General features: G+C 38.0%; 2 protein-coding genes across 4 annotated transcripts in view; one reads left to right on the plus strand and one right to left on the minus strand.

Annotated features, from left to right (window-relative positions):
* Nucleotides 1-23159, minus strand: part of LOC125230105 (calcitonin gene-related peptide type 1 receptor-like) — a 122793-nt gene that overhangs the window by 24692 nt on the left and 74942 nt on the right. The window lies entirely within an intron of this gene.
* Nucleotides 824-1633, plus strand: LOC125230317. Its single transcript, XM_048135448.1, has one exon. The coding sequence runs from the start codon at nt 824-826 to the stop codon at nt 1631-1633; it is 810 nt and encodes a 269-aa protein (XP_047991405.1).

Below are 23159 nucleotides of genomic sequence, written 5' to 3' on the forward strand. Positions count from 1 at the left end.
ATTCCAGCGATCCTAAAACTTTGCGAGTAACTGACTGAATTAAATTTATACGTATCATTAAAGCAGGGCGGACCCCCCACCCCGCGGCTGCGGCCACCCCCCACAAGTAATTTATTGTTTTTGGCCCACTGAATGGCTGAGAGGTCGAAACGCGATTTCATTTAAGTGAGTACCATTTGAAAGGTGAAATATTGGTGGTCAATAAATGCCAATTGAGGTTTCAGGAACGTCGGGAACGATATAAAATAAGTAATTGAAAAGCTCTTAATCTTATATGGCGCCCATTTCTCGAATAGAACGCTGTTAAAGTAATTACATTTTTGCGGCACTCGTAGCATACCTACTTTAGTTAGTCTCAAGGTTATAGTTACTACTGTAAAGCCTTCTGAAATATAATTGGGGGTATATTATTACATTATCAAGGATTCCTTTTTAGTACATGGGATTGCCGCACGACCTACGCAAAAGTGCCGGCAAAAATATTCTGCCTACCGAGCTACCAATAAATTGAAACTGTAACGAATGTCAGCGCTACAAACCATCCAACTTGAAGCCTGCAGGGTAACTGCAGACACCTGTACCAGCTCAGAGATTTGAGGTACTATTAGCAATAGACCTATTTGGACCTTTGCCTACTGGAAGTAAGGATGAACGATGGATTTTTATTATAGAGGATACTGCAACTAAGTGGGTAGAACTCTTCCCATTAACTACAGCAACTGCAGAAGCTTGCGCCAAAACCCTGGTTGAAGAAGTTTTCCTCAGATATGGATTTCCCAGGAGAGTAATATCAGACAATGGTGTACAGTTTGTGTCACAAGTCATGCAGAAAGTCATGCACACCCTAGGAATAGAGCAGAACTTGATACCTCTATACCACCCAGAAGCGAATCCGGTCGAGAGGAAAAATAGGGATTTGAAAAGTCAACTGGCTATCATAGTTGAAGGGAACCACACTAACTGGCCTAGCGCACTACCCGCTGTACGCTTCGCCATGAATAGCGCCGTTACTCAGAGCACCGCGAAGTCGCCTGCTTACCTCGCCTTCGGGAGAGAGATGCGGTCACCGGTAGAGAACAGACATGACCTGCGAGCTGTTATCCAGTCAGAGAACTTTATACCTCAGATAACACCCTACCTGTTGAAGCTCAGCGATGATCTCATCAAAGCTCAAGAACATAATCTACAACAACAGGAACGCAGGAAGACTTACGCAGATCAAAAGCGTAGACCTCATGAAAGCTATAACATAGGGGACAAGGTCCTTTTGAAAACACACGTCTTAAGTAACCAAATAAAGGGCATAACTAGCAAATTTGCGCCCCGACGTGACGGACCATACATTATTTCTAAGATAGTCAGCCCGACTACTTATATATTAGCAAACAATGGCGAAACTGTTGGTAAATATCATGTGTCAGACTTGACTACATACCATCAGAAGAGTGGTGATGAACCTGCAGAACCCATCATGCCACAAAGGAAGAGAGGTAGACCGCCCAAGCGAACACCTACTACCCCTACTACTACTCCACCTGCAGCTGGTGAGAAGAGAGGCAGACCACGCAAGAAGCAACCTGTGTGTCGGCCCATGGGCGAGGACGTCCCCATGGCCCGAAGGGGGAGCCTGTAGCACAGCCTTAACTCCCTACCCAGACGTGTAGACACACCCTCATACACACGTCTGTGAACGCCTTAACATTCATACACTCACCATTCATCACATTCACTCAACCAATCATTCACACACCTCGCGTGCGCCATATTCTTTCAGTCCGAATCCGTTTGCCTTTGAACAAAGATGTAAGGTCGCGACCTTACAACTACATGTAAGTATCCTTCTCCTAGTTGTTTTGCGTAAATCACGGGACCCCTTTGACCATCCCCGGTTATAAAACGTTTTCAATTATTTGGCGCAGTTTCATCAAATACCAAATTTACTGTAGTATTTCAAGGGCTGCTCCTGGAGATAAATAAAAACATCAATGTTTATATTTATAGGCGTTTCCGTCGTAACGTCAAGGATAATAAAATGACAATGAAAAACACTTGTTCGGTTGTTCGTAACTTGAGGCTACTAGTTTTTTAAACCTGAATATGCGCATACACGTGCGCAGGCGCACCCCCCCCCTCTGCCCCCTCCTCCGCGCAACATCTGGTAGCGGCAGGCGCAGGCGCCGGCCGTCTTTCGTCGCGGACATCAGCCGGTTTATCGCCTCAGTGATATATTCGCAGCGCTCTTTTACGCATCAATGAACACTAAGCGTGGACGAGATGTTCGCGTTTTATCAGCAAACATATTATTACTACATATTTTTTTAGAATAGGACCAGGTAAAGTAAATTGTATTTTCATGATCTTGATAGTCGAAATCATGATCTGTTATTTTATGCATGCAGTTTTTGTTGCTTATCGTAAACAAAAGCCCAAGAGTAACTCAACGTAAGTAGCTTAAAATCACTTAAAAACTCCAGACCACTACATATTTGTAAATAATCGATTGTTTTAGCTAAATGCATCAGCATTTCTCAGCGTTTAGCCTATCAAGACTAAAGCTGTTTAAGACTTGTACTCGTAGCTGACGCGCTACTTATCCTGAGTCTAAGTCAGTTTAACTTTAATTTAAAGAAACTCTGAGAAGGCGGGTTGTTGCGAACTCGCTCGTTTTTCTGCCGTAACTTTGCCGGATCAAGTTTTCGCATTTAAATCTGTTAAGAGCATAGCGAAGGCGCGCGGAGGTTTTGTTATTAGTTGTTTGAGATGTGAGAATAAATTAAAACTAGAAAGAGATTGTTTGTTTCTTTGAATTCTTTGAAATGAAGTTCTTTGTACGCAATTATACGTCGAACGTTTTGATGCAGACGCTGACGGTGATGATGTTTAGGTTTTGATATGAGTTATTGTTAACCCACGGTACTTACCTACATAAGTAATTATAATGAAATGTTTACGAACTTATAACATTGACGACATCCTGTTACTTAACTATTTTAAATGGGTACGTGGTGTATAAAGAAAGTATATTTCAATAGTCCTATTATGTATAAATATACTGTTATCTACGTAATTTGTCTTTTGTGATTTGTACGACTTTGGTATTGTGATGTTGCTATCAATCCCCGTAATACTGGAAGATTGAAAACATGTGGATGATCGTAAATTACCGGGGAATGGCAGCGGCGACAGCGAACGACCGCTCGAAAGGCGGTAACCCTCAATATTTAGACTTGGCGCTTGTTTTACAACCTCGTGTTATGAATGGGCGTCCCTAATCCCTGTACTATACTCCCCGCCAGGATGAGTTGTTAACAGCGGGACGTCTTTCGGCAACCTTATAATATACTTTAACCTTCTATTCAATTCTATTCTATATACTAGTACCTACATCGAAACTGAAACAATGCACAATTCAGCGTGATTCATATCATAGATCCTCACTCGTATAATCGTAACAACTGTAGGTAAATAAAGTAGTGTAAAGTGGGTGCGCGGTGAGCCTGCGCCTGCGTGTCGTTGTGTTAATTGTTTGCGTTTCCGGCCCCGAGCCCCGAGCTTCCGGCGCCTCGATACCATCTGTAGGTGCTCGAGATGGGTTACTTCACGCGAACACAATAATGCGGGCAACGTGCCAACATCTCGGCTACCTAATCTTTGTACATAAACTAGAGGGTAGGCAGGCATTATAGCACTTTTCAAAATTCGAGTTGGAAGTCGCATTAGCTATTCGCTAGCTATTACTAGATATCTATCTCTATCGCTCTTGCTTACTGGCGCGACAGAGCCAGACTATCTTTTGCGGCGTTTCGTTTTCGTTTCTCGTCGCAGAAATGCCATTCGGCTACGGCACCAGGTTCGTCTGCATCGAGAGATTGCCAGTTTCAATTTGCACCTGGATCGGTGACAATACGCGAAAGGACTAGTCTTCTAACCCAGTTCTATACGTTTCCTGCAACAGCATATCAACTCCACAACTAAATGTAACGGAACAAAGTTCCGATGTACTGATGGACACGAAATTTAAAAATTTGGAAATTCAGTTAGCCTGGAGCTGTGTAGCTCGTTCGTTGAAGGGTAATTCTCAAAATAGTGGCATCGTACCCTGCCATCACGTTTTTGAATAGAAAGTATGCGAAATATATAATTTTCACATATAATTAAAATTTTCATAAGTAGGCATTAACGTGACACATCGAGGCCAAAACATATTTTTTCTATAAATATAATACTTTTGTAAAAAAAAATTAAAGAAGACCGTTTTCTACTGTACCCTGCCTTGTCACAACGCGACACAGCTCAAGTTTTCGCTCTATAGATTATTGAATTGCAGTTGTATGATATTAAAATATCGTTTTTTGTAGAGAATAGACTACTATATTCTTAAATATACGTTGCACGGGATGTTTCGATTACTTTTGAACACAAATTTTCACGTTCAAAGTTTGTCCAGCGATATTTTCTCTATATCCTGTGCGTCCGCGGTATTGCACCTCACTCACACACAGATAATAACCGAACCTATACCTTCAAAACCGGTTAACCGGTTTTTAACCGGTTTTGCGGATTTTTAGTAAATTACCGTACTACGCAATAATATTACCATTACCTTCAAGAATTCTGTTGTTTATGATATCGTAGCAGGTATTACTTGCACGATGAAGATCATTTTTATAGTTTTTGGAAATTTTGTAAAATGCAGAAGTTGCCATAAAGGACAACTATTGTGCCTATTTTGCGTGAATTTAACGAGGTAGCACTACTCTAGCCACCCCAGGCTCCTCTACAAATCCTAGCAGTGTTTTCAGGTTGCTAAATACCTCTTTTAGTGTGTTCGGCGTACCTAGGTACTTGTTCCTATATACTTCTACCTGTTTACACTCTAGAAGAAAGTGTTTGGTGGTTTCTTCTGCTTCCATGCACGCTCTGCTATCGGTTATACCTATGTTATTGAGATGTTTGTTCAGTGTGTTGTGTCCTGTAATTAATCCTACTATTTTGCGCAGTTGCTGTCTGGGTGTTCTGAGTAGGATTTTTGTGAGCTTCGTATTAGGTTCGGCAAGAATTTCTTTGGTTTGTCTACATGTGTCTAATTCAACCCAGTATTTGTTGTGTAATTCTTTGTGGTGTTGAATAAGTTGGTTTTTCCTATATGATACTGGTAGGGGTATGATGGGTTCAGGTCCATATGCCGGTGTGTCTGATCCTTCTCGGGCCAGTTCATCCGCTGCATCATTCCCTCTTGATCCACTGTGCCCCTTTATCCATTGTATTGTTACTTTGTTGTCTTCTTCGCACACTTCAGTGAGGCTTTGATGACATTCTAGTATTAGTTTCGAGGTAAGTTTTTCGCTGTCTAGTGCCTGAAGCACTGATTTGCTGTCTGATAATATTAGTATGTTTTCATGTTTTACCTGTCGTCTTTTTACGGCATTGCAAGCTTCTATTATTCCCACACATTCAGCTTGGAATACCGTGCTGTGTTCGCCTAGGGGTTTGGATATGTGTATGTTTAAGTCTTCTGAGAAGACTCCACATCCTGTTCCCTCTTTTGTTTTTGATCCGTCTGTAGTAGCTATCATATTCCATAGCATATATGGCGCTTAAAACTTCCGTGACTTCACTGTGATAATCACTTTAAGAACTAAATATTTGTCAGTTGTGCGTTTTCTAAGCATATCGCGGAGGTCTACAGCTCCCAGAGCCACTAGTACAAGTACAAGGAATTAACGTAAGAAAACCAAGATCTTCATTTTCTCTTTATTTTAAAAATACAATTTGAAATATATAGAAGAGTCCGGTTATAACGACGCCCAAGGGACCGCTGATATTACGTCGTACTAACTGGATGTCGTACAAAACGAATTTCATTTCGGTTTAAATATACATATGTCATTTTTTTAGTATGCGTGCTTGCTCATCACCGGCAAATTACTGTCGTATATCGTAATAATAAATAGTCGCATTCCTTGAACCTCGATTTACGTAATTAATATCACAATCGATTTTTTATTAAGTAAAACTAGTTTATACGCAATCGAAAAATAAAAAGTGGGTTCTATTTAGCTTATAAGATTAGACCCGAGGCGGACCAATTGTTAAAATTATTAAAACCAATGCTCCAAAAAGTCATAATATGGCCACAATCTCATCTTGCTACTTGTAGGCAAGACAGGGGGCCGTGCTTGGGGCGGAAATAGCTTTGTTGCCTCAATTTACTAGTAAAAACGTTGTCGCTCGTCGTTGTAACCGAACTTGACGGACGGATTTTGCGTTAAATTACGTCGTAAAAAGCGGTTGGTCGTTAAAACCGGAGTCGTTATAAACTGATGTACTTTCATAAATATCACATATGAAAACCAAACAAATACATGTGCTTCCGTTATTCGGTTATTGTAAGCAGTTGGACGTATAGATATATGCGGAGTCGTAATACTAACCGGACTTTACTGTATAAAATGTATATTTGAGTGGACTCGGGACTCTTATTTAATCTTCACGTTTAGTTAGATTATAAAATCATGATTATACTATGACTTTTTTAAGAAATTCAGTGCAGGTGCGTAATGTTGTCAATGAAAAGTAATAAATAAATCTTTATTGTTACAAAACATTGAAGAATTACATACTTTTGACCCTTTTTTATGCCTAATTTGGTCATTTTGGGAAATAAATATAGTTTCGGTTATTAACCGGTTAGAGACTATGAAAACCGGTTTTTAACCGAGGCCAATAAGTCTCGGTTAACCGGTTTTTCGGTTAACCGGTTAACCGGTTTGCATACCCTAGTTCTAGCCGCCGGTGTAAAGGTTTGTGTGTGAGGTGCTGCGGTCTTGTGGTTAGAAGTTTTCAAAGTGTGACGTTCGGAGTTTGTAACAGGTATATCCACTTTATTCTGGCATGATTATTTTAAAATATTAATACGGCAGTTTTGTTACTAATAACATTTTAATGTTGTATTGAAGTATAACTATTTATATTAAAATTATGACAGTTGTATTATCAACAGTTTCGGAGATAATATCTAGTTAATCGGATTTTCACTACACCCTGTGTAACTTTATCCTGCCATCACTCTGCAGGGTAAAGTGACTGTTGACAGGATAAAGAAACACAAGTAAAAAAAAAGCTATTTTGACATGGTTTTTACTAACTTGCAATGTATGTATGTATGTATGTTTGTATGTATGTTGAGGTCAAATCTTGCAACCCAATTTGAAGCAGAAATGTTCAACCGACTGAGCTGAAATTTTGTATACACGCTGCGGATGACGTTCGCATATAAGCGCCGATATGGGGCATTGGGTCCTTCGATATTGGGCAATAGTCTGCTCAGCGCCGAAGCAGTCCCGACGAGGCTAGGAACCAATTTGATAAAATGTTCCTCGGAGTACCAATTTTAATTTGAATTTAAGCCCAAGTACTTAATTTGGGGCGTAAGAGGGACCGCCTCACCGCCAACAGGCAACATCCCTATCGTTCTTGCATGTAGGCACGACAGAACCAGATTGCATTTCGATCGGTGTATAGCGTCAACTATTATCATTTTGGCTAGGTCGGCAGTAATCACTTTCTTCGGGCAGAAGCCAACCTTTTCCCTCGAAAAACCTCGTCATTGGTCGTGGCAAGTAACACCGCAAGCCCAAACAAATTAATGCGCCCAACTGTGAGCTCAGTTGCCACTGTGGCTCTCCTTATTATCCTGGTACTTTCTTCCACTCACGGCTACTATTGTGTCATCGGCATAAAAAATGGTTATCATGCGGAGAAGTTGGACTACTCTGATAGCCAAGTCAAAGCCAATGCTCCAGAGCAGGCGCCCAGTACCGACCCCTGTGGAAAACTGTGGGTAGGTTATGATTATTATGAATATGCATGTGGGTAAGAACCCAGAAGAATAAAGAAGTCAGTCTTGATTTGAGCACGTAGCCTCATTGACCTATCCCTATACGTTTACATGGCGCAGCCGGTAGGAACACCACACTCCATTTGTCTTTCTAGGCATCTTCCTCCTGATTCATTGAGCACTACTCTATCTGCAAGGTAATGCCCTATGGTGAATGATGATTTTCAAATAGAAAGGCGCATCGTGGAAGCAATGCGCTTATTTTATTACCACATAAAGAAGAGAGCCGAAGTAATTGGCAATGTCAAGAGATACTGCGATGGCTCCCTGCCTTTTCTCTGCTACCAGACCGCTGTATTTATGCAGTGCATCATTTGCGTCTATCGCTCCTCCCAGAACCCGATCTCTGATGTTTGGGCACGTGTCTTCCAAAATGCGTGCACAGCAGTAGATGAGACTTACGATGATGCGCTCAACGTCGTGCCAGTTTCATCTAGGAAGGCAATGGGACGGTATCCTAAGGGACAGTCAGCTGGACTACCCTTTTTTCGAAAGGCACAGTCTGCCCACCTTACAACGAGAATGTATACCCTCTCGGAGGCAGTCGTCAATGTGGCCACGTAATCTACTTCCAAGATGTTTAAAGAGCCAAGGCACGCCGTCCGGCCCTAGAGTGGCCCTCATTTTAAATACTGACCTCATTATCTCGACATCTGTTACCAAGGAGACATCAAGGAGACGAACCAACTCTTCCACTGGGGCAGCCATTGCAGGCATTACACGCACAAGTATAACTCACATTGTGAATCATGATATGTGCTTTGTTGTTTTACAAGACTGTGATTATAGGTACTTATTTATTTATTCTTTATTGCACATAAAAAAGTACAAAATGGTGTACATAATGCCTTAAGGCATTCTCTACCAGTCAAACACTGGGTCAAAAAGAAACATTTGGTACGTGCAGGCATCGTGACAGAAAACAATAATCAGATATCACTTACTGTACTTCAACTGTTTTGAATAAAAAATAATGGATATTGTTTAAAAAAATACTTTTTCTTGCTTTTGTTTCTACTTAAAGAAAAAAATTGAATCCTAACAGAATCATAATAGTCGATATACGTTGAATTATTCGTGGTAAACTTGTTTTTTTATTCAAACTCTCTTTATCCTGCCCCGTTTTCCCTGCTACCCTGTCTATTCACTTTCTCCTGTATGTCTAAAATTTCAACTCGCTATAAGTTCTACGTTTTTACGACTATTTCGTTCCCTCCCGCAAATTCCGTATCATTGATGCACTCAAAAACATATTTAAATCCAAAAAGGTACAAAAAACCATTTTCATTTTTTCTCATTCACTTTACCCTGATGGTGCCACTTTTTTGAGAACGAACCTGAAGTGTTTGGGCGAAGTGGACAGTACAAACACGGAACTCAATTATCGGGTTTATTAGTACCACTCTGTTGACTGGTGAAACGGTATTTATTAAACGGCTTTGTAAATTGATTTATGTTTCAATCAAAACTACTTATAGGTAATATACAGTGCAGTTGGTATTAGTTAATGATATGATATTACGACGCACTCGTCAAAGTGAACTGTTTCTTCGAAGTGCATGCACCCAAGAATAACAACAAGATGTTTCGAGGTCGTATCATAAGTTATGAGTTTTATTTCCCCACTACCTACAAGTACATAGATGTCGTCTTTAGTAATATGCGGCCTATTTTATGCCTTTGGCTAGTCTGTGGCCAAGAGTAAGCCCATTTATAATAATAAAATAATGATCACCCTGTTGATTATCCTGTGTTTTTAAAGCAGTAGATGGACGGTCATACTTCCAGATCAGTGGCGATCCGGCCTGAATAAGGTATCCGTTAATTTCATGGGTTCAATTAAATCACCGCTTGTATTTCCTTTAAAAGGGATACCAATGTTATTTAGAGTAATGGAACATGCATAAAATTTAATGCTTTAAGTTACTGCCTGGAGTCAATAAGCGATGTTTAGATACCTACAAGTGCTTAAACTTGGCTCTTGGCTTGGATAAAATTTATTCCAGCACCTACTCGTCAAATTTGCTGTCACCTAAATAACAAAATGCATCTATTTCATTAACACTACTATAAGTAATATTTCAGCTTTTTAAAATTATGAACAGCTACCAAAACAATTTTAACATAATATTTTAAACATTTGGATTTGACCACTTTTATAGTGATGAGTGACAAGATCACATATATGTAATAATATATGTATTACCTATAGTGTTTGCTTTATCTAAAGCAATTATTTAGTTATTATTTCCAAAGGCACACACAAAAAAGTACATCGTTGTGTTGATTTTAATTTTCTCTCATTGATCCAATCTCCGTTGACCCGATGATCATGTTTCTCTGGCCAGTTTCGTTTTGTTTACTCCGTGACGCAGAGTATTGTACAGCATATTCAATTGTCTCTCTTCTAATTGCAGATAATTCATCGTTGGACCGCGTTCGCCTTTCAGCGCCTTTCAGGGGAATAATGAGCGGACAGTTTTAATGAACCTGTGGAGAGGCGGCATTGTCTCCGGTCTGTGGGTGGCTGCGATTACCAACTGCATCCACGTATTGATTGTTTAGAACCAGTGTAAACACGGCATTAGTAATAACACTAATTAAATCATTAAAAACAACGTAAACTGCTTGAAAAAAAACATGTTGTGTAGGACGAATAGGTATGTATTTATTGACATATTTGAAATAATTTAGAATACAAGGGAGGATTTCACTATGCTGTCAATGTTACGATTCGTTGGAACCCGAGGCGGTTCAGCCAAGTGAGCTATAATAACAGGGAAACAGGCAGCAATAATAAATGCTTTAATTGTTCCGCGTTCGTTCTCAGTCGGCAATAATAGAGGCGTATTGTTGAGCGAGCTAGTTGTGTTCATGTGTTGTGATGCAAACATTCTCCTTGGCACGATATGTCTCCCAGATTCTCATATAGGGACTTCATATGTTTTCTAATGTGGTATACTTTCACACCGGTAACAACAGGTAATTGTAATTTTTCCTTAAACATAAATATGTACTTAAATCGTATAAATAATGAAATCTCAAAATTAATAATTATTAATAATTTTATCTAAATTCCATAATATTTAAATCAATAAGTTATAAATTGTAATTTAAGTAAAAGTTCTCCCATTATTCATTAAAACTCTGTGATGGAAACTTTCATAACTTCTTAAGAGTTTTCAGAAAGGTCCGAGGGTTCAGGGAAAAAGGAAGCTTTTCAGAAAATTTAACTAATCTTTATAGCTTTGATGCAGTACTTGTGTACAATTTGTGCATGAAAGCTGAACAAAGCGTGCCTCAGAGTGTTTAAGACATCTGCCAGCTGCGTAACGCGTAGGTACCTACGTTAGACGCTATTGCTAGGTAGCAATTAGACTGCTGGCGTCTGAGCTCGACTGTGCTGCTCATGCTCACAGCTAATTTACTGAATGGTTAATGCTGAGACGCGTGCGTGCCGCCGGCGCCGGAAATTTCATCAATATTATAAACTAATCAGGAAGCTGAGATGTAGACGTGAACAATATCAGCTGATACTCGTATACGAGGACGTATATAAGTAAATGGTTGTACCGGCTCGAGTAAATTACTTAATAAAACACCGTACTGTTTAGTGAGACATTCGCCATGCACTTTTGCAGCTCACTGTGTTTGCTGTTCATTAGTTATACTATAGGATTTCGTAAATATGTATAACGAACTTGATGAGGGTAATTAAATTGATTAATATTTTTAATTGCATTACGCGAATACTTGTTTTTTTTTTTCAATTCCATTTTCACTTAGTCGGACCGCCTCTGCCGGACTCTTCCAGATCCAGTGTGTGGTTTTAGCCACTGCTCCCTTCCTATGAAGGTGATTTTCAACTAAGATATCTACATAATATTATATTCTATATGATGATATGATGTCTCTCACTGTATTCCTCGTATGTTGTTTTGACTTAGTTTTGTAAGATCCCTTAAAACCTACTTTAAAAGATTAAATATCGATTTCTTTGAATTTATAAATAGGTACTTTCATCCTTTCTATACTTTGAAGTCACTTATATTTCATTCAAGTACACGGTGGAAGAGGTCGGAGGTGAAGGATGGTATTCTGTACTCACAGTCGAGTCACGAGCGCTCTACATTATTACGCCGAGATACGGATGTCGGAATACTTTAATATTATGAACGTTAAGTTTATTACGAGACTGCTTGTTACAGATACCAGCTCCAGACGTGCAGCGTATCCAGAAACTACTCGTAAAGTGTATTCTTTACGTTTCTAGTTGGAATTGGAATTCTAGTCGAAATAGGAGACAATTGAGGTGAGTTGAAATAAAAGTGAAGCAGAGCATTGAACATTTATATTTGAGATTCGATATCGACGGCGGGAACGAAAAATCTTCGAAGATGGACGTATCTAAGAGTATACTTACAGATAAGATAACACTATATAGATAACACTTAAAAAACAAACCTGGATTTTTGCTATATTAGTAAAGGTAATAGTAGGCTGACAGTAGGTGTTAGGGCGCCGCGCCCTCACGAACGGCAAAGAGGATGAAGCGCCGGAGTGGGTTTAGTGGGTAGGGCCAAGTTGCCCCCCTCTCGCTAGGGGAGGGGAAAGAAACGGCGAATCTCACACATCGTGCGTAACTGCATTCCCACTCCGTCAAAAAAAAAACAAGGCTGACAGTATTTCATAATCTACACCTTTATAGCTCGCTTTATATTTAAACGTAAGTTAATAACGTTTTCTATCGAATAAATACGCAGAAAGGATCGCAGACTTGTAGATATTGGCTTTACGCTAAATAATAGTGTTTTTAATTTATTATAGGTATATGCTATGTTGTATGTAGCGTTCAATAAATGTGAATCTATTTCTATCCGAATAGTGTGATGTGATATCCACATTCATTTTTAAATGACAAAAACGATCCCCTGGATTTTCCCTTAGCAGCATTTATTTCGTAATTTTGAGAGAGGAAATATGAAGCCGTGGAAAAATCCAACAATGTCAAATTATTTTCATCTGTATGCAAATAGAGTATCTATTGACGAAATGGGTTAATTTTGAGGCAAATGTGAGACATTACGGGTCGGCGTGGGTGTTGCGTTGCGCATTAAATAAGATATTTTATCCTTTAATGTCCCTTCCACTTTAGAAATTTCCTTTTCTCATCAGTATAATATAAGTTCTGAGAGAAATGTTAATACCTTCGCCTACTCTGTTATGTGCAGAGTTAATAATGTACCATTTATCATTACGTCACAGTGTAAGTTATGCATTACTTATATGTACCTACTTTTTTACATCACATTTACTTGGTAGGTACCATTTTGATCCTTCTCGCGGTCAGGTTTTCATGATATGTGTACACATACATACCTTTGTAAAGGATAAAGCTACAAAGGAACTGTCATTTCATTACACATAAATAAATGATTACCACAAATTGTTACCCTTCCAACTTATTTAAAGGAAATCCACGGAAAGTCTTTCATTATGGTCAAGGTAGATATTACACGTGTTTTATCGATTTCGAATGTTTTACTTGGCCTGTCTCCGTTACGAGCTAAGCTACTTGAACGGAGGATTAATTTTCTAGATGCGTATTAGAAGGATGTATATCTAGATTCCTAAAGTTTTTTCTTCTATTTTTGTTTCTTCTAAAACTCTTCGATATAATGATCAGTTGGCCTAACGATGATATGCCTAATTGTGGTTGCTCAGTTTTGGATGAAATTTTTATGTCCTAAATTTTTATGTTCCATTGTTAATTGGCATACTCATTAGTTATACTAATACAGTTTTTCATAATAAGTCATTGTCATAATTATTTTTCTCCTAATGCATTGTATGGCCTAATAACTATTACTCCTATAGTGATTTCAACATTTTCAACTAATATTATGTGTCCTAATACTTATGCTCCTACTATAATTTTGTAGAAGTATAAGATGTCCTACTTGTTAGTGCTACTAGTACTATAGCGTGATTTGGCCTAATGTAATTTGGTTTAATATTTCCAATGTAACTTAAGCCACGTTTGTGGCAATAAGTCAATTTTGTGGTTGTCGCAGTTCTAACCTAACTTAACCCACTTTTCTGACAAGTCGTTTCTTTAATGGTCACAGTTCTAACCTAACCTAACCCACTTTTCTGACAAGTCGTTTCTTTAATGGTCAGAGTTCTAGTACTATAGCGTGATTTGGCCTAATGTAATTTGGTTTAATATTTCCAATGTAACTTAAGCCACGTTTGTGGCAATAAGTCAATTTTGTGGTTGTCGCAGTTCTAACCTAACTTAACCCACTTTTCTGACAAGTCGTTTCTTTAATGGTCACAGTTCTAACCTAACCTAACCCACTTTTCTGACAAGTCGTTACTTTAATGGTCAGAGTTCTAACCTAACCTACTTTTCTGACAAGTCGTTTCTTTAATGGTCACAGTTCTAACTTAACCTAACCTACTTTTCTTACAACAAGTTGTTTCTTTAATGGTCACAATTCTAACCTAACCCACTTTTCTGACAAGTCGTTTTTGTGTTTGTCGCAGTTCTAACCTAACCTAACCCACTTTTGTGGCAATAAACACACAACAATAACAAATAAGTAGTATAGTATACTGGTTATATTCAGGCAGGCAACAATTCAGCACACAAATTTAGATTAGATAGTTATGGCACATATTATAAAGCCTGACATGTTTTAGAACAATTAATATGTGGCCAATCATTATTATGCGCATTATATATTAGGCTAATACATATGAGGCGAAAAGAGTTATGGAATAATAGTATAGATCAAAAGTTTTTATGATCATAAATTTTATTGCAAATAAAATAAGGCCTTTTAAGTAATATAGTAATAATAAATAGGACTAATAAAGATTAGGCCATCCATTACACTATGCCAAGTAGGATGTTATGCTAATTGATTATTAGGTTACATGCCCATTAGGCCAAAACGGTTAGGCCAAGTGATAATAGAACAAACGTTCTTAGGAATGTAGAGGGACACCCGTATTAGAAGTGGATGCTGATAAGCAACAATGTGTCAACCCACACGCCAACCATTTTGATAAAATGGTGTCTAAAGATTTTTTCTCATTTTTTTGTGTGAAGTTCGTAGTAATTATTGTAGCTTAATTTCAAAACAAACTTCAATTTGACGAAATAATGCCCTTTTCTTTTATTGCGAATTGTTCGACGACGTCAAACTTTTTCAAGACTGTGTTATTAATTGTTTAAAAATATCTATGAGTCTTAAATAAACATGTTAAAGCACATAAATTATTGTTGTAAAATACTCTACCTATGCATATTTTTAACTTTATAAGTGTTAAGTAACATATCTTTTTTTTGTTTGGTTCTGTAATCATGGCAACGCATTGCATTAACGATAGGTACTGCGTGCGTGCGCGGGATTTTGCTTTTCTAAGTACAAACGAATTGAGAGTTAACTCAATACCAAAGTTTGTAAGCAGGAATAAGCTCGCAACGTTTACAAACAAAGCGGCACGCAATGTAAAGACGCACGCACACCGACCGGGGCGGGGGCGTGTTGTGATAAGCGCGTTGTCCGCTTATTGCGTATTATATCACAGAATATATAAAAGTACAAGTACAGAAGGCCCACTGCTTTGATGTTCACGAAATGCCGCATTTTTAAATACCTACAAAATTCTTACAAAGAAACGAGCCGCACGTGCGCGGCGTCCGGTGATAGGGTTACCTATGGATTAAAACGAATTAATACTCACATAAAATGTTATAAATACTATTATATTCAAGTCTTGGGTACTTTCTAGGTATATAATACTGTATATTTATATATTTTTGTTCAAGTTCCAACATCACAAGCCTTATTGAATTTTTCCGTGGGACTTAATATATCAGTAGTAGATCTGTGTAAGAATGTCCTATGGTATTTATTTTATTCAATATGTCTATTTAACTAAGTATTATTAGCCATTCCACACGCGGACATCGCTAAAAAAACCTCGCGACGTAAAGTAACAATAGAAAGTGCTAACATGCATTCAGTGAGAACGCGCGCCACCCCTGAGTAGGCCGCGAACTCGCGGCCGCCAGGATGTACTTGTAGCGCGGCGATAGAACCGTGGAGTGAGCCGCCCCTGATTATATGCACAACGCTGCCACACCTCGGACACTGGCGATCAAATATATGAAAGAGGCGCGTTCCTAGCACACAGTCTAAGCTCGTGTAGGTGAACGCGTACCATGCTTGTATGAGTGACATATGACAGGTCGACTGATCGCGTTTTTGACAGGCGGTAACTGTCAGGTAACCGAGAGGGGGTGGGCGGCGATTTCAGCGGGGAGCGGGAGTGGCCATACTGTACGATAGTACTCTTTATTATACTGTGACGCTGCGCTAAGCTGCGACCGCGGCCGGCGCGGGTTAATCCGGCCGCGGCCGGCCTCCGCGTGTTGGTTCAGCCGCGCCCGTCTTAGCTGCCTATTTATAATAACAAAGCAAAATAGTTTAGGCTTAGGCTCAGCATGCAAAATTAATACCGGTTGAATTACAAATTATTTAGTAGTAATATCCGGACTTTCTTATTGTGTTTAAATCGAAACAAAGGAAATGTACTATACTAAACTTATTGGAGAAAATAAATTAAACGACAACGATAGATTACGTGAGCATTACGAGGATAATGAACATCCATTCACTACAAAATAATGTTCAGTATATAAAAAGTAAAAGCTGAAGTGGCAAAGGTAAGTATACTGTGGTAGCATTCTGCAGTGCAATGAAATAGATACGGCCATGAATAATGAAAGTCAAATAGAAGTGCAGTGACGATTGAAAATTTTTCTATCCGCTTACTTTACCAATAAACAAGAGATCTGAAAATAGAATTTATAATTTTGCATACGCAATTATAGTTAACTTTAACCACTGAGTTCAGTTTAATTTAAGTGGTTTAAATAGGTTAATCTCTTCGCGGCGTCTCGCTCGTGAGTGCTACTTTAATTTGAATGTAGCGTCTGAATAGCGAATGATTGAGTGTTTATTCTAATGTGTCTTCGGAGTTGAGAGTGATCGTTTGTTTTGCTTGCTCGCTGATTGCGCCGGCGCGGCGCTGAATGATACTCGTAGAACAGCAGAGATGACAAACAGCATCCGCCATGTAGCTCTCACCTCTGACGCTTGGCGAGTGATTAGATATTTGTTCAATAAAATTGATCTTTCACTGTGCTAACCAGCAAAAAATCCAGACAGTACCTTAAACAGTCTTGTGTTGTGCTCCAAAACTCATCATTTTCTATTTTTAAAAATCTAACAGGCAAAACTTTTAGGGAACATTTTCGTTTCAGGGAAAATATTTAAGGTCACCATAATCATAAATGAGTGAAACAGTTTTTTTTTTAATTATATTATGTGGACTTGGATAGATTTTCGTTTAGTCTCTTTTTCATCAAGTGGCATCATAAACTAAGTTTCTCCATACATCTCCCGTTGGAAGCGATGAAAGCCACTCTGTATTTATGCAATTTCGGTCCTGTCGAAACATTGCACATGCGACATGAGTACCCGCTACTCGAACGTCCTCGCGCTCCGACCCGCCGCCGCCGGTCGGGGCGGCGCATAGGTAATTGCTGAACGTTATTCCCAGTTTCAACTCAAATGAACCCGAGTCGCATTATAAAACGCCAGTGTAAACATAGACTAAATGGCGTGCATTTTCATAGACCGCATTTATAGGGTTGGTTTTGATTGATCGACTCAACTGTGTTCGGCGAGCTTTGGGAACGCAAGCGCGGAGTTTATATTAACGCGCAGATTAAAACTTAATTGATCCGTATTTCATCGCCTGAGAGGCGTGGGAAGCGTCGCTCACCGCTCAGCGCTCAGCGCTCAGTTCGCGAATATTGCGGAGAGTATCAAATTGCGTAGACAACGTGCAAATCTCTATCGCTCTATGTCCACGTAGCAAACGTAACGTAAGACATAGGTACTTAATGCTTCGTTGTGGAAACAATAGCAATTGCGATATTGGCTAAGCTAAGTTAAATACTTGAACTACTACTGCAGGGGACTATCATATGATAGAGCCGACTTGTTATTGAATAGGTATCTAATCTATACCTATGGCTTAAGAAAATAAATTGGATAATACCTACAAGGTAAGTTGAAATGGAAACCCCTTCAATAAAATATCGATATCAGCAATTCTGTCGACGTACGATAACTGAAATTCCAGGTGATGTACTTAATTCAATCTAAAACTTATTTCATCTGAATAGAAAATAAATTGGATTCTCATTTAGCTAAGTGAAAGATTTATCAGGGCGAATCAACTTTTTGACCGACTCAAATCTGTCCGCACATTCTTAACATAGTTGTGAAATTTCACCGTTAAATAATGAATTTTATTGGTATTTTTCACTTTACCCTGTATATTAAAACATAACCCTAACTGTTAAATCCAATAAACTGGAACTTTGTTCATTAGAAGTTCGATTTCTTGGTAACTCCAGAGACATTTTGAGTAACGCCAGAGACACCAAAAATGTCGGTCAAAAAGTTGATTCGCCCATCAGATCTCTACAGGCAATCTCGCAAAGCCAAAGAAGCGCATTAAGAAATTCTTTACCAATTTCTAAATATTATCATAAACCTCTGTATTAAAATGCCTCACGCGTCACGATTACATATGTACACATAACAAATGTACAGGTAGCTTTATAAATTGGTAATTGTCCAAATTGTTCAAATAAAATTAACAGTCAACAGGTTGAGTTCTTATAGGTACTTATTTAGTAATAAAGTTGCTCGATGCGTCTAAAAATAATATCATTTCTCAGGGCACACCAACTGATAAAGCTCTCTTGATTTTTCATAAACTGATGAAAAAGTTGCGTTTTACTTACATAGACATAGACATAGACATTTTATTAATAATATTATAAATATTACACGTTCATCAATAAATTATTTAACAGCAATTAAATTAAGATTATATACAATTTCAGTCCAAATACAATTTCAAACATTAAATTGAAAGAAGCATTCATTGATTATTTTACATATGATATATTATGTCATACAAGAGTGCAAAGTAATTTTATACAAATTTTAACTCTAGAAATCTCGCTTAAAAGGCCCAGTCTGAGAGAGCTGAAATCTATGCGGCTGTAAGGTTTTTTATTCTGCAATTGTTGTATTGGAATTAGAGATGGGCCGAATACGGATTTTGCCGAATACGAATATTCGGCCGAACATTCGGTTCAGCCGTTACCGAACCGAACATTCGGCCGAATATTCGGTTCCGCCATATTTTTAATCCTGGCTTAGAAGTTAAAAACTTTTCAATTATTGGTAATGGGTACTAAGGCTCTTAATGTTCCTATAATTTAGTGCATAAGAAAATTTTCGTTTTTGTTTGTTAAGCTACGTTATTTTTACTTTTTTACATAATTATTGTAGGTACTTATACTTTAACGCATTCTATCTCCCTTTCGTGTTCCCTTAGAATGCTGAAATAGGATGTCATTATCCGATGAAAAACGAAACAACTTACGCTATTTATTTACTTTGTTTATTCGGTAAATATTCGGCAATGTAACCGAACTATTCGGCCGAATACGAACATTGAAGATATTCGGCCCATCTCAAATTGGAATCATATTTTACAAATCCGAATACGTTTGTATTTATCGTTGTTCTGATTTAGGCAGCTTGTTGTGCTTGTTCCACAGCGCGGGTGTCTCAGGAGGGCGCCATGTGGTAATTAACGCGTAACCCGATATCGGCGGATCGTAATTAATACAAGTTGTGAGCTGCGGGCGGAGGCTGAACGGGGACCGTGCCGTCCGTGCCTACATCTGGGTGGCAACAAACCACATGGTGCTACACGCGACACGAGCGGCTTCAAAATATCATACAGATACGGAGCGGCATAAAAATTATAATTAATCTACACATACAGGCTACTTTGAACGCTATGTGCTGGTTACAGCAAATATTGCACAAAAAGTGCAGTACTAACTAATAGGTCTACGGTACGGTGGCTAATCCGTCTAGTCTTTAAATGTTACAGCGTTTCACATTGTCCGTTACGGAATCAGATATCGCATAGAAGTACGTAAAATGTGTGTGTCAAGCTACAATTAACGCAAAAAAGTGAACTCTCTAGCTCAATGTTAAACACAGTAGCCTTACCATGACTTTTTTGAGTTAAAAAATACGTTACGTTTTCAGTGAGAGTTACGGAAAATGTATGGAAAAACTGAACAGCGCTCCAAGCGGAAACGCTCACGTACTAAAATTTTCATCGGTACCATAAGTTATTAACGTATTTACTCCGAGTTTTCAATACGTTCCTAACTTAACAGCTAAGGCGCTCTCTTTCTAACTGTATGAAGTCAATAGAACCAGAACTATTTGACAGTCTCTAGTGAAAACTCAATACTTTACGTGAGTAATCATTGACAGTCACTAGCGTAAAAGTAAACCACCAATTCACTGTGATGTGTCATTACTGTCAAATTATATAACAATCCCACAACATTTTCTCGATTATATTTGCAATTTTAAATACAATTATGACTAATATGTATTAATTTATAATATTACGTGAAATTCAAGAACAGCTTAAATGTAGCAGTTAGTCAGTAGTTCGATAAAAAGATAAACCAGTGATGAAACCAGTGTTTGATACTTTTACAAAGGTAATGAGTTAGGTATATTTATTCATCATTTTGTACTGTTTAGCTACAGTTGAGATGATTATATTGGTTGCTTTCAGAAAAAGAAGATATTATTGAAAACAATATTTCCATGCCAGCCGTATGGTATTCAGCAAACCCAACGTAGAAGATTGTTCAAATTGATAATGAATGAGGCAGTTAAATAAGAATCAACTGATTACCTACAGCAGCAGGCAGTACCAATTCATGGGCATGTTAGTTCCTCAATGCACAATACTTGTACCTGTTGTCACCATAACATCTCGTGGGTATATATTAGAAGTGAACCAAAGGAAAAAACTTCAAAAAAATTATCCTATTACTGAAATAAAGTATCTCATTCTGTGACTTTGTTTATTTTGTAATATTCTTGAGTAACAGGCTAAGTATTTAATAAATTGATGTGAAACGAAAACTAAAAACCTAAAATTCAGCGTTTTCGTACATATCAAACATCAATTACAACGATATCGACATAGGTAACGACAAAGTCTAAGGTAAGGTATAGAACTTTTGAAGGCGATAAGCCATTATGCGGTGTATATGAAGATTATAATTTGATACAAAACAAAAGTGAGTAGAAAAAGCATTTTGAAACAAGTAAAAATTGTATCTAATTTTTTGGTAGGGCACGTAGCCAAATGCACAAACGATTATGATTAACATCGTTATCGTAGCTTAGCTATCTCTATCACTTTTCCGTATTGACATGACAGAGCTAGACTGAATTTCGATCGGCGTTTAGCGCATAGATTTAAAAGTCCATGGTTCAGCGTCAACGATTGACATTTCAGCTAAGTCCTAGTGTCAAAGTTGACAAAGCTAATTTTTTTTTTAATTTATTGGGAGCATTGGCAACTTGGCAATCAGCACAAACATACAATATTTAATACAACATACAGCAGAAGAAACAATTACAGGAATAACAATTACTTTGTTAATCATAAAAGTAATATTGCACATATTGAAATGCTAAACTTATGACTATTTAGTAACTACACAATACAATGTTTTATGAATGAAAAGAAGTATTTTTGAACAATTACAAATTATTTACAAAGCGCCAATAGTGTGCATAATAAATTCATAAATTATAGGGTTTATGCCTACAGCCTTCAAGTTCATTTCCCGGTTCTTTGCTTGGCGGAAAATCCCAACAAACCCTAATAGGGATAGGGGTAGGGTTAGGGATAGGGATAGGGGTAATCGGTCGGCAATCGGTAATTGTAAGCGATAATGCGAGAAACTACTTTAGCTATGTGAGTTCTGTTGTACAATATGTAATTTCCTCAGTGTATATAGAATACATACCTACTCGTACCTACTACCTACGCTGTGGTTGCTGTGTAACATTTGTACAACCACTGCAAGCATTTCTTTTTTAAAAACAATAGTAATATGAGTAATCGAAAAAAACGCAGACAAACGTCTGCATAGAAACCTACGGATCCAAACGAAAATTTTATTATTTGTATATGTTTGAATAAGAATTCTTTTAGTACGCGAGCGAAACCGCGGGCAAAAGCTAATTCTATATAAGATGCTATGTACCCTTTTTCTGTAAAAAATATTTCTATTTCTTTACTACTCGAGAACATCACAAATAAACAAAGTCAATTAATGAAATACTTTATTTTAGTAACAGGATTATTTTTTGGAGTTGAGGTTTTTTCCTTTATTGGAGCACTTCTATACATATACCTGTGATGATCATGGCCAATAATACCATTAAGTGCATCGCGGAACAAAAACACCTATAAATTGGTACTGCTCCCCTCTGCTGCCCTAAGGTTTTGAGTAGCGTAACTGCCAGAGTGCCACAGTATTAATATCAATTGAACCATCTTCCATGTTGACTGAATACCATACGGGTTTGTTCGGAAATATTGATTTCAATCATAGCTTCCGTCATCTTTCTGAAACCAAAAACTGCTTTGAGCATTATAATCATCTCAATTGTAAATAGTACAATATGATGGCCAAAAATAACTCATTACCTTATTTGATTTGTTCACTGGTTTATCTTTTTATTCAATTTTAGCTAATCTTGAATTTCACGTAATATTATAAATTAATGCAATATGTTAGTCATAATTTTATTTAAAACTGCAAATATAATTGTGAAAATTCCGTGTGATTTTTGTATAACTTGACAGAAATGTCACGTCAGAATGACTTTGCCTATGGTTTGAGGCCTACTACCGAATACCGAAGTTATCGACATGTGGACATGAGTCTCTTTTACTCTTATCAGTATAAAGTGAAAGAGGAAGAATCCCTCAGTGCGTATGTTTCGAAATTTGCAGTAGACCCTATATTGACAGATTTCGATAGGTAAATTACATTTACTTATGATTTTAGTTCCATCGCGTAAACACCAGAGGCGTAGCATTCGCCTATAGTTCTTTCTCCGTTTATTGATAAACTTAGAAAGGGATAGAAGCAGCTTCTTTGGCGTGAAGTTAGGCACAATATATTGTAAACAAACGTAAACTCACTTACTTTCTGAGTAAAGTAATACGGCTCTCACTTGGGCAGCCCATG

This window comes from Leguminivora glycinivorella, chromosome 10 (genome assembly GCF_023078275.1).
Source record: "Leguminivora glycinivorella isolate SPB_JAAS2020 chromosome 10, LegGlyc_1.1, whole genome shotgun sequence".
NCBI classification, from domain to species: domain Eukaryota; kingdom Metazoa; phylum Arthropoda; class Insecta; order Lepidoptera; family Tortricidae; genus Leguminivora; species Leguminivora glycinivorella.

Coding starts and splice junctions, on each gene's coding strand:
- LOC125230317 (XM_048135448.1), top strand. CDS start 824: ATGCAGAAAGTCATGCACACCCTAGGAATAGAGCAGAACTTGATACCT.